Source organism: Orycteropus afer, unplaced genomic scaffold, assembly GCF_000298275.1.
Source record: "Orycteropus afer afer isolate SDZICR_OR568_19922 unplaced genomic scaffold, OryAfe1.0 scaffold00079, whole genome shotgun sequence".
Taxonomy (NCBI): Eukaryota; Metazoa; Chordata; class Mammalia; order Tubulidentata; family Orycteropodidae; genus Orycteropus; species Orycteropus afer.
Window position 1 is genome coordinate 7,008,862 of NW_006921666.1, and position 15,533 is coordinate 7,024,394.

The 15,533-nt window shown below is 42.1% G+C and overlaps 2 protein-coding genes across 2 annotated transcripts in view; both read left to right on the forward strand.

The window, feature by feature from the left end:
* Nucleotides 1-12,470, forward strand: part of ACYP1 (acylphosphatase 1) — a 27,221-nt gene extending 14,751 nt beyond the window's left edge. The window contains exons 2-4 of the mRNA XM_042781018.1: nucleotides 890-895; nucleotides 1,820-1,911; nucleotides 12,255-12,470. Of these exons, the coding sequence (XP_042636952.1) occupies nucleotides 890-895; nucleotides 1,820-1,911; nucleotides 12,255-12,470 (314 nt within the window). The remainder of the gene's footprint in view (nucleotides 1-889; nucleotides 896-1,819; nucleotides 1,912-12,254) is intronic.
* Nucleotides 12,471-14,224: 1,754 nt separating this feature from the next.
* The window catches only part of MLH3 (mutL homolog 3), a 35,959-nt gene continuing 34,650 nt past the window's right edge, over nucleotides 14,225-15,533 (forward strand). The window contains 2 exon segments of the mRNA XM_042781025.1: nucleotides 14,225-14,353; nucleotides 14,355-14,402. Of these exon segments, the coding sequence (XP_042636959.1) occupies nucleotides 14,303-14,353; nucleotides 14,355-14,402 (99 nt within the window). The 5' untranslated portion in view covers nucleotides 14,225-14,302.

The window sequence follows — 15,533 nt, forward strand, 5'->3', positions numbered from 1 at the left end:
GGTTGGGCAATCCTACTTCCGTAGTGATACTGCCTCGGAAACCCAAGGAGGGGTCACTATGAGTCAGGGCTGACTCCATGGCACATAACAACAACAACCCCCAACTCCCTAGACAATTCTCTTTTCTCAAAATAAACTCATGCAGTTTGGTCATTTGCCTTAGATTGACTGACTCAATTGTGATTCTGGAGCCATGAGTAATTTTCCTTATGCTTTTGCTTTCTTTTTTTAGATAAGTGTTATTTGAAATTTTCTTAGTAAGTTATACTCTTATGGGCAGCTTCCAGACCACAGAGAGAGAAATAACCTCTGTTGGGACCTCTGGTACATTATCTGGCCTGCTTCCAATTCCAGACCTAGACATGACTCAAAATTTGTGGAGAACTAGAAGAAAAAGGGCAGAAAGATTGTGTGTATCCTATTTAATTTATTTGTCTATGATGTTTAATGTTTATTGTCGGCCATATTCGGAATCGAAACACTTCAAGATCAGGGATCTTGTCTGTTTTGTTCACTAATGGGTGCCAAACCCCCAGAAGAGTGCCTGGTACATAGTTGTTGTTGTTGTTGTTATGTGCCGTTGAGTCGGCCCCTACTCATAGCGACCCCTCCCTGGGTTTCCGAGGCAGTATCACTACGGAACTAGGATTGCCCAACCTTCCTTCCGAGGAGTGGCTGGTAGACTCTCAATAAATACTTAGTGAATAACTCAGTGTATCCTAAGTGCTCCTTCGTCTATGTATTTCTCTTTATTAGAAAATGAAGAAAAGAGAACGCTTAGTGATTGAGGTGGGGAGACAGATTCCACGTAGGGTGAGGGCGCAGTCTGCAGAGTCCGCTCTGACACCCTGGACAGATCCCCAACCCCAGGCTTCCTCAGCTGCCGGAGGACTGAGTGCTGAAGTCCCACCCTCTGGGCGGGCTCTGAGCCGAGCACGTTGTCCCTGATTGGCCGAGTGGAGGTGATGGGCGTGAGACACAGCAAAGGAAGAGCTACACTCTAAGCTTCCGGCGGGGCGGTTAACGCCAGTGGGGGAGCAGTTGGTGTGGTGGTCTCGCGGGTGGTCCTGGCGGCCTTTGAGGAAAACGAGGAGGGTGAGCCCTGGCAGGGGCCCCGGGGCGTGCCTGTGGATGCGATTAGCCCTAAAATGTTAGTAGCGGGGCATTCTGGTGGTCGCGTGGAAGCCGGGCCTGTGGGAAGGGGAAGGAATGGGAGGGAGCGGAATCAGGATGGTTATACCCCAAAACTAAAATGCATCTTCATAGATTGACTCATAGCGGCCCTGTAGGACGGAGTGGAGCTGCCCATAGACTTTCCAAGGCTGAAATCTCTACGAACCTCCCGACCTTTCAGTTAGCAGCCGAGTGCTTTAACCACTGCGCCACCTGGGGTTCTCCAGAATGGGTATGAAGGTGATCAGGTGATCCCTTCCAGGTGCCTGCTCCTGCATACATGCATGCATACATGCCCGGATCCACTTCACTTCATCTTCCATTCAGGGACCTTAATGTCGTGGAGAGGTGGCGGTGGTTCAAGATGGAGAAGTGTGGGTGTGGCCCTTTCTGCCTAAGGATTGAGGGTTCTGAATAGTCCTGGTGGCACAGTGCCTAAAGCATTTGACTGCTAACCAGAAGGTTGGAGGTTCAAACCCATCAGCTGCTCCAGGGAAGGAATATGGGGCAAATCTACTTCCCTAAAGATTTACTGCCTTGGGAACCTAACGGGAGCTGTGAGTCAGAATCAACTGGATGGCAGTGAGTTTGGTTTTTTGGTTTTCGGAATAGCACTTTACCTTCCTGCTTTCCTGGTCTCTGACAGGTTTGAACATGGCAGAAGGGGACACCCTGATATCAGTGGATTATGAAATTTTTGGGAAGGTGCAAGGGGTGTTTTTCCGCAAGTACACACAGGTATGTGGCCTACAATCTTTGGGGATATATCAGGTCATGAGTAGGGAACAAGAGACATGTTTCTGGCAAATGTGAACTGGAAGAAGCTGCATGGAAAGGAGATTGTAAAGCAGTGGGTGTGAAAATGCTTTGCAGTCAGTAAAACACAATGTAAATGAAGGTTCTATAGCAGTTATTGCTGGTCTTTTTCTAACAGTGGGACCAGAATCCTAAGACAAATATGTCTCTGTCTTCTGAAGGGCAATGGAGGGCTTCCTTAGTTTTCTCTGTTCTGGCATCATCAAACAAATTCACGTTTCCCTTGTGGGGAAGCTAACATCTATGGCATAGATAGCGTGAACTTAGGACATTTGTGTAATTTATGTAATTGCTTCTTTATAGCTCAGGACTTTTCTTCAGACCACTTTTTACTCATTTCTCCAACTGTCTCCCATTTCCCCCACTTAATTTTTTTTTTTTCTATTCATTTTGACTTTGAAAGGACAATTACCTTTCTCAGCTGAAGTTTTTCTAATTAAAAATACTTTATCCATTCCAGGGTAGGTAACTGGTAACACTGAATGGAGAGTTTGGCATGCTAATTGGACTAATCGGGAACAGTTGAGGGGAGGAACAAACTATTGACAGCTCTGGCTTGGCTGTAGTATTATTAACCCTCCCTCAGTTTCCTTTCTGCCTTTAGTAGGGGGATATTGATGGGATTAGCACCCTTCCAGAGTATCTCCAACTCCAGAAATCGATCAACATGATAACTAGAGAAAAACTGAAGTTGTCAAGGATATCATTGTACTTGGATCTGTAACACCCATAGAGACAGCAGAGAAGGAATCAAATGACAGTGAAATTTGCTGCACAAGACCTCTTTAAAGTGTTAAAAAGCAAAGATATCAATGTGAGGATTAAGATGCATCTGACTCAAGCCAGGGCATTTTCAGTCACCTCAAATGGATCTGAAAGCTGGACAGTGAATAAGGAAGATGGGAGAAGAACTGATGTATTTGCAGTGGCATCACTGGGGTTGGCTTACCTATTGCAGTAACTCTGGGTGTCACACCCCAACCTCTGTGCATGGGGCTAGCCAGCAGAACCACTTCTCCCACCCCTACCCCACCACTGCCACTGCCATGGGCCACCCCACCCTGCCCTCACCCAGGGCAGAGTGTGCTGCTGCAGTCTGCCTCCATCAGCTCCCCATCTCCTCCCCTTTCTCATTGGCCAAGATGAGACTCTCCTTTCCACCAATGGCAGGCACCATAGCATGCCTACCCATCTGCACCCTGACTGGGGGCAGAGGAGCAATTTACTGCTGTGTGACAAGTGACACGAACTTTAGTGATGCCACTGCCTTGGCAGGCCCTCCCCTTGTTTTGCTGGCCGACTTTCTGCTGCTGCCACACCTTGGGTTCATTTTGCTGTCCCCTCCCACAGTGTCATGGGACATGATCTGCACTGTGCATTTGTGTTGCGTTGGTTGAAGAATATTGAATGTATCATGGACTGTCAGAATGAACAAATCGGTCTTGGAAGGATTTCGGCCAGAATGCTCCTCCTTAGAAATGAGGAGGTGAGACTTCACCTCACTTACTTTGGACATGTCATCAGGAGGGACCAGTCACGGAAAAGGACACTGTGATAGTTAAGTTTGTGTCAGCCTCGCAGGGCCATGAATTCTAAGTGGTTTACCAGTTAAGATGCGGTTGTCCCCTATGAGATAAGTAATCACTTCCATGATGAGATTTCTCCAGGTGTGGCCTGTTTCCAGTGTAGATGGAAAAGCTCTGAGAAAGGTCTCTGGCTTTTTGCTTGGGATCCTGTGTCTGGTTCGTCATCATCTGGGCTTGGACCAGTGGCCTGCCGTATTGTCTGCTGATCTTGGGATCATTGCCTTCACAGCCTGTGAACCAACACCCTGTCATTTTACCTGCTGATCTTGGATTCATTAGCCTCTGAAGCCAGCAGCCTGCTGTATTGCCTGCTGATCTTGGGTTCTTCAGCCCCTGCAGCTACATGGGTCCAAGAGAAGCCTCCAGTTTGACATTTGACCCACAGACATGGGGCTTGTCAGCCTCTCAACCTCTATAACTGTTGTGAGCCATTTCCTTGAGATAAATCAACACCCCCCGCACACACACACACACACCCATCTCTCTCTCTCTCTTTCTCTTTCTCTTAGCTTCACTGGTTTTGCTTCTCTGGAGAACCCAACCTCAGACAGACATAATGCTTGGTAAAGTAGAGGGTCAGTGAAAAAGAGGAAGTCTCCCGATGAGATGGATTGACACAGTGGCTGCAGCCATGGGCTCCAACATAGCAATGACTGTGAAGATGGTACAGGCCTGGGCGTGTTTCATTCTGTTGTACATAGGGTTGCTGCTGTAGGTTGAAACCAACTTGACATCATTTAACAACAACAGCTGGGCTAGTGCCCTTTTGGTGTATCTCCAACCCAAAAAATAAGATAGGACTGCAGAACTTTCCAAGTGTCAAACCTAAAATTCAAACTTGAATCTTTGAAAGATAAATGTCAATACCTCTTTTTCCAATTACTTGCAAATCATTTTCTCCTATTTCATAGTCATATATGAAACACTTATTAAAAGAGTTATTGAAAGTCATAGCAAGAGCTATGTACCAATTAGCTTTGCTACCCGTTGTGCAGGGGACGTTTCTGTGATTTAGTAAACTGAGGTGACAGCTTCAAAGATTAATCAAAAGTTGTTGAGGGAAAAGAACCTCTTCCTTGACCTCCTCAAATTTAGACAGAGAATAAAAGAATGCACAAGAAGAAATAATGACTTGGAAAACTGCAAAGAAAATGCAACCTTTTTTTTTCTCTTTATTTTCCAGCTTATTTTTACTACTTATAATTGTTTAAATATATATACGGGTATATGTTGCTTAACATCCATAACACGTTCCGTGAAATAGGATATTACATGTCTTGGTTGTTGTGTGAACACCATTTAAAACCTTATGAGAGCCCACTTCTAGTTGTCCTCATTGCTGCTGTTGCTGTTTTCTGGAGCTGCTGGCGGAGCCTGGTGGAATGGGCTCCTGCAGTGGCTGCAGCTGAAAGGGTGGCAGTGGAAGCAGAGCAAGAGAATGGAATAAGGAGGTGGGGGAGCCGGCCCCACCCCACATACTGTTCACCTGCATGAACAGTAGGAGCAGCCCAGGCCCCACAGACCCCATGACCACTGGTGGCTGCCTCATGGACAAAGTCCATGAGCCCACGCCCAGAGCCACCTCATCTGCCTCAACTGCCTGTATCCCCGCTATGGTCCAGTGCTGCAAGAGTTTGGGTTTGGGACTCTTTAAAACCATCAGGGGGAACTAATCAACAAAAGGAGAGCTGCTTTCCCTTTTAAAAAAAAAGTTACGGGACCATGGACATATATGTGGTTGGACATTGTCCTAACCAACGTTAAGCAGTGAATACCTGTATTGATCGGTTGATTGTGATTGGGTGAAAGTTTATGGAGCAAATTGGTTTTCCATTCAGCAATTCATACACGTTTTGTGACTGTAATCCCCACAGTGTAACCGCACTCTTCGTACTACCACCTCCCTGTGTATACCGTTTCCCTTCATCCTTTCCTATCCCTTCCTGCCTTCCTAGCTTTATCCCTGGGCAAACGCTGCCCTTTTGATCTTGTCTGGCTGATTTTTCTAATGAGTGCGTATTTCCCTGGTATTATTGTTCACTTATAGGCTGGCTGTCGTTTGGCTGGGGAAGACCGGTATTTATTTTAACAATTGTTTTGTTTTGCTGTAGTCTGTTTCCAAGTTGATATCATCTAGCCTCTAAATTCCATCGAAAATACAGGAAGGGACTTTTTAAAAGTTGGAATATAATTCACATACCATAGAATTCACCCTTTTAAAGTATACAGTTAGTAGTTTTTAAGGTATTCACGAAGATGTGCACTGATTATGGAACGTTTTGACCACCACTGAAAGAAACCTCATACTCATCAGCAGTCATTCCTCATCCACACAGCCCCACCCTAGCTCCTGGAACCACTAACCTTTTTGTCTCTATGGATTTGCCTATTCTGGATGTTTAATATGAATGGAATCTTTCTTACCTTGCCATAATGTTTTCATGGTTCATCTATGTTGGGGCATGGATCAGTACTTTATTCCTTTTTATGGACAAATAATATTCTATTAAGTGGATATACCACATATTATTTATTCATTCATCAATTGGTGGACATTTGGGTTGTTTCCACTCTGGGACTATTATGAATAATGCTGCTGTGAACATTTGTGAACCAGTTTTGTGTAGACAATGTGTTTAATTCCCTTGGTTCTATATACTTAAGAGTGGGTTTCTTGATCATTAACTCAATGTTCAACTTCTTGAGATACTGTCAAACTATTTTTCAAATCAACTGCAGCTCTTGCATTCACACCAGCAATCTATGAGGGTGGCATTTTCCCCATATCCTCATCAGTGCTTGTTCTTTTTTATAATAACCATCCTGGTCAGTGTGACGTGGTTTCTTATTATAGTTTTGGTTTGCATTTCACTAATGACTAATGGGGAGCTCTGGTAGCATAGTGCCTAAGGCACCTGACCACTAACCAGAAGGCTTGCGGTTCAAAACCACCAGCTACTTCTTGGAAGGAAGGTTGGGCAATCTACTTCTGTAGTGATACCACCTTTGAAACCCAAGGAAGGGCCACTATGAGTCAGGTCCAGACACATAACAATAAAGACAACTAATGATATTGACCATTTTTCAGGTGCCTATTTATTGGCCATTTGTATAATTTGAATAAATGTTTATTCAAAATCTTTGCTCATTTTTAAATTGAAGTGTCTTTTTATTACTGAGTTGTAAGAATTCTTTAGTAGTCCTTTATCAGATACATGATTTGCAAATATTTTCTCCCATTCTGTATCCTGTGAAACACAAAAGGTGTTAATTTTGATGAAGTACAATTTCTCTTCCACCCCCCCACCCAATCATTGTGCATTTACTATTACACCTAGGAAACTTTTGCTTAATTTGTCATGAAAGTTCTTGCCTGTTTTCTTCTAAGAGTTTTATAGCTTTAGCACTTATATTTAGGTCTTTCATCCAGTGTGAGTTAATTTTTTATATGATGTGACGAAGGGATCCAGCTTCATTGCTTTGCACACACACGTTTTTGTGTAGACAGTGTTTGATATCCAGGTGTCCCAGCATCATTTGTTGAAAACACGATTATTTCGCCCACTGGATTGTCTTTGCAACATTGCCAAAAATCAGTTGGCCGTAATTGTAAAGAAGTATTTCTGTACTCAGCGATGAGCTCAGGTATAGCAAGTATTGTGAGGATGGTCAGGACCGGGCAGTGTTTCCTTCTGTTGTACCTAGGCTTGCTATGAGTCGGAGCCAACTCGGTAGCACCTAACAACAGCATTTCTGTACTCTGGATCACTGATCTGTATGTCTGTCCTTATACCAGTACCACACTATCTTGATTATTGTACCTTTTAGTAATTATGAGTCCTCCAACTTTGCTTTTTTAAAATTATTTTGGCTGTTCTGGGCCCTTGCATTTCCATGTAAATTTTACACAATTTGTCAATTTCTGCAAAAATGGCGCCTAGGATTTTTATTGAGATTTCTTTGGATCAGTACATCAATTTGGGGAATATTGTCATTTTAATAATATTGTCTTCAATTTAGAAACATAGGAGGTCTTTCAATTTATTTAGGTCTTTAATTTCTTTCAATGTTTTTTTTTTTTTTTGTAGTTTTCAGTACATAAGTCTTGGATTTCTTTGTTAAATTTATTCCTAAGTATTTTATTACATGTGATGCTATTGGGGATGGAATTGTCTTCTTGATTTCATTTTGGATTGTTCATTGCTAGTTTATAAATACAACTGATTTTTGTATACTGATCTCGTATCCTGAAACCTTGCTGAACTTGTTTATTAGCTTTTTGTGAATACCTGTGGTTTTTCTTATACAAGATTATGTCATCTGTGAATGTAGATAGGTTTACTTCTTCCCTTCCAACTTGAATGCCTTTATTTCCTTTTCTTTGCTCTCAATAGAACCTCCCATATAATATTAATAGAAGTGGTGAGTGCAGACCTTCTTGTTTTGACCTTGATCTTAGGGGAAAGCATCTAGTCTTTCACCATTAAGTATGATGTTAGCTATGGATTTTTCATAGGTACCCTTTATTAGGTTGAGGATGTTCCCTTCTATTCCTGGTTTGTTGAGTGGTTTTTTTTTTTTTAAATCATAAAAGGGTGTTGGATTTTGTCAAAGTTTTTTTTTTCCAGAATTTCTTGAGACAGTCATGTAGTTTTTATTTATTAATGTGGTGTATTATATTGATTATCTTTGTATTTTGAAACAACCTTGCATTCCTGGCATAAATTCTGTATGGTCAGGGTGTCTGTTCCTTTTTATATGCTGTTAGATTCACTTTGCTAGTATTTTGTTTAACATTTTTGCATGTGTATTCTTAAGGGGTATTGGTCTATAGTTTTCTTTTCTTGTGATATCTTTGATTTTGGTATGAGGATAATACTTGCCTCATAGAATGAGTTGGAAGTGTTTTTCCTCTTCTGTTTTGTGGAAGAATATGAGAAAGATTCTTCTTTAAATGCTTGGTTGAATTCATCTTTGAAGCCATCTGATGCTGGGATTATCTTTGTGGGAAGTTTTTTTTTTTTTTTAACTGTTACTGCTACTAATTCAGTCCTTTTACTCAATAACTCTATTCAATAAGTTTATTGAGATCCCCCCCCCCTTTTTTTTTGGACTCAGTTTCAGTAGTTTGTCTTTCTAAGAATCTGTCCTTTTCATCTAAGTTATTTAATTCGTGGCACACAACTCTTCATGTCACTAGGTGCCATCAAGTCTCTCTCAAGTCAGAACAAAACAGTGCCCAGGCCTGGGCCGTCCTCCCAACAGAACAGCAGCTATGTTTGAGCCCATTGTTGCAGCCAGTGTGTCAGTCTATCTCATTAAGGGGCTTGCTCTTTTTCACTCACCTGCGTCACTAAGCATGATGTACCTGTCTAGGGATTGGTCCCTCCTGATGAAGTGTTCAAAGTAAACCAGACAGGTCCTCCCTTCAAAGGAGCATTCTGGCTGTACTTGTAAGATTTGCTTTGTTCTTCTGGTTGTTGTTGTTGTTGTTATGTGCCGTCGAGTCAAACCCGACTCATAGCGACCCCTCCTTGGGTTTCTGAGGCAGTATCACTACAGAAGTAGGATTGCCCAACCTTCCTTCCGAGGAGTGGCTGGTGGGTTTGAACCACCAGCCGTCTGGTTAGCAGGCAAGTGTCTTAGCCACTATGCTACCAGAGCTCCCAGGCCGTGGTATATTCAGCATGCTTTGCCAACACCATAATTCAAATGTGTGAATTCTTCTTTGGTCTTCTTTTTTCATTGTCTAGCCTTTGCAGGCATATTGGGTGACTGAAAATACCATGGCTTGGGTCAGGTGCACCTTAGTCCTCAAAGTGACATAAGAGGAGTTTTGCAGCAGATTTGTCCAGTGCAGTATGTCATTTGGTTTCTTGACTTCTATCTCCATGGGCATTGATTACAGATCCAAGTAAAATCCTTGAAAACTCCATTATTTTCTCCATTTATCATGATGTTGCTTATAGGTCCAGTTGTGGGGATTTTTTTTTTGTGTGTGTGTGTGTAGAGGTATAATCCATACTGATCTTCATCAGTAAGTGCTTCAAGTCCCCTTCACTTTCAGTAAGCAAAGTTGTGTCGTCTGCATATGGCAGCTTGTTAGTCTTCCTCCAGTCCTGATGTGCTCCCTTCTTCATGTAGCTAGCTTCTTCAGCTGTTTGCTCAGCATACAGATTGAATGTCGTTAGGTGCTGTGGAATCAATTCCGACTCATCGCAGTTCTGTGTGCGAGAGCACACAACACTGCCCGGCGCTGCGCCATCCTTACCATCCTTGCTGTGTCAGTCTGTCTCGTTGAAGGTCTCTCCCTTTTTCACTGACCTCCACTCTACCAAGCATGGGCTCCTTCTCCAGGGACTGGTCTCTTCTGACAACATGACCAAAGTAGGTGAGACAAAGTCTGGCCTTCTCGCTTCCAAGGAGCATTCCAGCTGCACTTCTTCCAGGGCAGATTTGTTTGTTTTTTTGGCAGTCCATGGTACTTTCAGGATTCTTCACCAACACCACAGTTCAACTCTTCTTTGGTCTTTATTCATTGTCCAGCTTTCATATGCATATGAGGCGATTCAAAATTACTGGGACTTGGGTTAGATGCACTTTAGTCTTCAAAGTAACATCTTTGCTCTTTAACACTTTAAACAGGTCCCTGGCAGCAGATTTGCCCAGTGCAGTACATCTGATTTATGAATCCTTATGAATAGCAGTGAAACAGAAAACAGATTGAATAAGTATGATGAAATAATAAAACCCTGGCGTACACTTTTTCCGATTTTAAACAACATGGTATTTTCCTTGTTCTTTTTGAACAACTGCCTTTTCGTCTGTGTACAAGTTCCACATGAGCACAATTAAGTGTTATCAAATTCCCATTATTCACAATGTTATCTATAATTCATTATCATCCACACAGTTGAATGCCTTTGCACAGTCAGTAAAAATTCAGGTAAATGTCTTTCTGGTAGTCTCTGCTTTTATCTAAGATCCATCAGACATCAGTAATGATATCCTTTGTTCCATGCTGTTTTTGAGTTACCTTCACTTATTCATAGTGTTCTCTTATAATCCTTATTTCTCTGAGGTCAGCAGTAATGTTTCCTCTTTCATTTCTGATTTTAGTAATTTGAATCTTTTTTTTTCCTTGATTAGTTTAGCTAAAGATTTATCAGTCTTACCAATCTTTTCAGAGAGCCTACTTTAGTTTCATTGATTTTCTCTTTTGCTTTTCTATTCTCTGTTTCATTAATTTCTGCCCCAATCTTTATTACTCCCTTCCTCTGCTTGTTTTGGGTTTAGTTTGCTATTTTTTAGATTTCATAAGGTGGAAGGGCAGGATATTGATTTAAGGAGATTTTATTTGTTGTTGCAAGTAACATCGATGATTATAGTCCTTAAAATTTTGTCAGATGACTAAGCAGAAATACGGTTATCAGGGAAATTAGCTTTTGTGAAGTTTCTTAGGAAGAAACAGTCCTTACTTGTAGTTTACTTGTGGTTTAGATATTCAAAACTGAACATAAATCAGCAACATTATGCTATCATTTGAAAAATAAGAACAGAATCAAGTGTATAAATAAAACCTGTAGGAAATTCCGATTCTCAATAGTTGTCAAATTTTAGAATGTTTTGCTACCTTGAGGGGTTCAGAAAAATCACATTGTAATAGAAGACAATATTTCTACATATGCATTTGTATAGGAGCTGTGGTAGCATAGTGCCTAAGGTGCTTGACTGCTAACCAGAAGGCCACTCCTTGGAAGGAAGGTTGGGCAATCTACTTCCATAGCGATACCACCTTGGAAACCCAAGGAGGGGTTGCTATGAGTCAGAGCCGACTCGATGGCACATAACAACAACATACAGTTTTACAGTCTTGTCATAGTTTACTGACTTAAACAAAAGAAATTGAGAAGGCTAGGAAAACAGCCACTAAAATGATTAGATGGCCTTCATAAGTCTGGTTTAACTTTAAAGGAATTGTGTTTATTCAGACAGAAGAGAAGAAAGTTGAGAGAACACCTAGTAGTTAGGGGGACCCATGAAAGTTGGGGTGCAGAGACTGATGACTCAGCTGCTTTCCTTCTCTAGGAGACTGACAGAAAGTGGGCTTTGGATGCAACATACAAGTGTCAGATTAGACAGTTTCTCTACCATGAGAACAATTAGTGAGTGCCAGGAAGTTGTGAAATTCTCTCTAATGATCTTTAAAGCTACGATGGACACTTACTCATCTGGATTTGTTTAGGTGTAATCCTGGTTAAAGCCAAAGGAAGGGATCCGATAACTTCATGCTTTTTCTATTTAATATATCCAATAGAGTCTAGATTAGGAGAAGGGAAAAGGAGCAAGATACAAGCCAGTATCTTAACAACAGTCAGTCTTGGGTCATTTTGAAAGCATCTGTTTTGGACTGAAGTCTTTAATACTTTACCAAATTGACTACATATTGAAAAATTCTAGTATCTGGGTCTTACAGGGTAGAAGAAAATGGAGCCAGGTGCCAGCACTTCATGTTAAAAATCAGCAGTGAGATCCTCCTTGCTGGTCCCTGTTTTGACTGCTCTGGACAATATCCAATTAGTTTCAGTGGCTTGATTGTAGATCAAGATTCTGGCAACAGATTGTAGTCTTACTTTGTTTGCTTCCATCTCACTTGATCTTTCTCTTTCTTTCCTTTAGGCTGAGGGTAAAAAGCTGGGCTTGGTAGGCTGGGTCCAGAACACTGACCGGGGCACAGTGCGAGGACAGTTGCAGGGTCCCACCTCTAAAGTGCGCCACATGCAGGAATGGCTTGAGACAAGAGGAAGCCCCAAATCACACATTGACAGAGCAAACTTCAGCAATGAGAAAGTCATCTTAAAGGTGGATTACTCGGACTTCCAAATTGTGAAATAATGGCCTTAACTAAATTGTCTAAGATTAACTCAGTGGTTTTGGTTTTTATTGTTAACAGAGGTAGAACTATCGTGTGTTCAATATTAGAACTTGTCAATAACTTATTTTAGTATCAGATATTTGAATGCTAATGTATATTGCATGTATGATGGACTACAACCATACACATAATCCTAATCAATAAAATCACATTAGAACCTTCTGTTTAGGCTACTTTTTTTTTTTCCCAGTGCACTCTTTTGTGCGAAATAAGAAGTGTTTATTCAGTGAACATCTATGAGAAGAATACTTTGAGGAAACTTAAAGTGATCTGAAGGAAAGAGAAAACAGTTATCTCAAATTATTTCCTTAAAGGATTTCCATGTAGTTTCCTTCAGGAAAGTTCCTTTCTAATAAGAGTAAATGTTAGCTCTTATTTGTTAGCTGTTCGAGTTATGTTTTGGACTAATTCCTTTCAGCTTTGTGGATGTTCCACTCTCATTCTTTTCCTCCAGGTAAGGAATTTACATAAAGCAATAATCAGGATTTTGCCTCAGTAGCCTAGAAGTCTCCAGATTTGGTTTGTTCAGCCATTTAAACAAGTATACATCAGATATTTACTGGGTTTGACAAATTTGTCATAAATCCCAACTTGAAAAAAAAAGTTTCAGTGAAAATGATATAGGAAGCAAAAACTGAGACTGGTTAACAATTCAAGAAAACACTTGTTCTCACACTGTTTTTGGAGTTCCACTCTCATTCAGTTAGAGAAGAAGCTTCAGTAGTATTGGGAAGATGCCAAAAATGTCACTGAGGGAATCTTGGTGTCCTCCTCTGTAAGTTAAGTCTCTAAATTAAGAGTTGAGCTAGATAGCTTCTCAGTCACTTCCAGCTCTGAAAATGCTTTATTTCTGTAAGGTGGAAGGATCTGGATTTATTCATTCATTGAGAGCCTACCATATGCCAGGCATTGTTCTTGCCCATGAGAATATAACAGTAAACAATACAGAAAAAATTCCTACCTTCATATAGCTTGTGTGAAGAAGCTATATGGGAGAAGACAACAAGCAAAAGAGTACAATATGTATTGTATTAAAACGTAGTACAGTACCTTAACTGCTAACAATAAGATTGGAAATTCTAGTTCAGCGGGAAAAGAGGCCAGTGATCCATTGAAAACCCTATGGGGCACAGTTCTACTCTGACACACATGAGGTCACAATGAGTCAGAATCTACTCCATGGCAACTGGTTTTTAGTTAAAATAAGCAAAGAGAAAACGAGAGGGAAAAGGAAAAACCGAAGAATAGAAATGACTAGAAACAGCCTTTCACACCATGCCAAAAGGGGATGAAAACTAAACAAAACTAAACTCACTGCCATGAATAGATTCTGACTCATAGCAACCCCCATTGGGTTTCCAAGGCAATAAATTTTTATGGAGTGGCTATTGGGTTTGAACCACCAACCTTCTGGATAACAGTCAAATGCCTTAGGGAATACACCGCCATGTTGTTGTTGTTGTTGTTATGTGCTGTGGAGTCAGACCTGACTCATAGTGACCCCTCCTTGGGTTTCTGAGGTAGTATCACTACGGAAGTAGATTGCTCCATCTTCCTTCTCAGGAGTGGCTGTTGGGTTTGAACCACCAGCCTTCTGGTTAGCAGTCAAGTGCCTTAGGCACTATGCTCCCTGGAAAGGGGATGATTGAGAATGGAGCAGGGTGTAAGGGGAGGAGAGGTATGAATTGATGAGACGCTGGGATGGACTAGTTCTCAACCTAGGAACACCAGGTGCGCATGCGCACTGGGTTGTCACTGCAGACACATTCTCAGCGGGTCCCCGCAGAAGCGCATGCTCGTGGGCTCGCGCGTGCACGTGTCTTGCGAACCAACTTGCGCGCGTCCGGCGTTGGAGGCGGTTGGTATTGGCAATTGGTGAAACGCGATTAGAGGTGACTTGGGGGAAAGCACGCGACGAAACGATGGTTCCGAGAGCCCTTCTAACACCAAAAGGGCCGTGGTGACTTGTGCGGGCCAGTTTTTCAGACTCTGATGCGCTTGGGGCCCGAGAGGCCTCTGAGGCCTTCCTTGCGCGCGGGCGTCCTTGTCCGGACGGGCCCGTATTTCGGGCAGCGTCTTGAAGAGGTTGGGACCGGGTGAAGCGGGAGCCGGGGGGAGGGGCGCGGCGGGCTGCCGGCGGGGCTGCTGGGGCCGCTCGCTCCCAGAGGCCTTCTCTCTGGGGCGAGACGGAACTGCCCCATTTGTCCCGGGGGCTGATTAAACGCTTAGCCCTTATTTGCTGCCAGCTGTGATGTTCCTTATTTTAGAAATCATCAGGTCTGTAATTACAGCCCTGATTTTCCCGCGTTTGAAAAACCACCCCAACACCTGCGAGAGATCCAGCCCATACTGTTTTCTCATTTATGAAGAAGGGAGAACCAAAAAAACCCACTGCTATGGAGTCGATTCTGACTCGTAGCGACGACCCCCACTAGGTTTCCGAGAGGATAAATCTCTACGGAAGTAGATTGCTCCGTCTTCCTTCCGCAGAGTGGCTGGTGGGTTTGAACCACCAACCTCCTGATTAGCTGTCAAATGCCTTAGGCAGTGCACCACCAGCGCTCCTTATGAAGAGGGAGAGGGACCTTTAATTGCATTAGAATCTTGATTGTTTTGTTTTCTACCTGCAAGAAACCTTAAAATCAAGTTCAGACAGCTTCTCGCCATTATTATTGCCAAGGTAGCTTATGGCCATGGGGGTATCTGTAAAGCCCAAAAGAATATTTATTATTCATAAGACCTTCTATTCTAAAATGACCTTCTCAAAACGTTTTATCAAAGTAATACACATGTAAAATTTAAAAATCAAATGGTGCAGAAAGGGTTACAGTAAAAAATAAATTTCCTACCTCATTCCTTTCACTTCCCAGCACTTGAAGCAACTATGCTTAAGCAGTAACAGTAACAATCTCTTTTTAATATCATCTCTCTTTGATATAACAACTTGATTTCTTTTTATTTTATCCGGTTGCCTCACCTCCCTTGATTACAATGCCTAACACTTCATTATAAGTGTTTTTTAC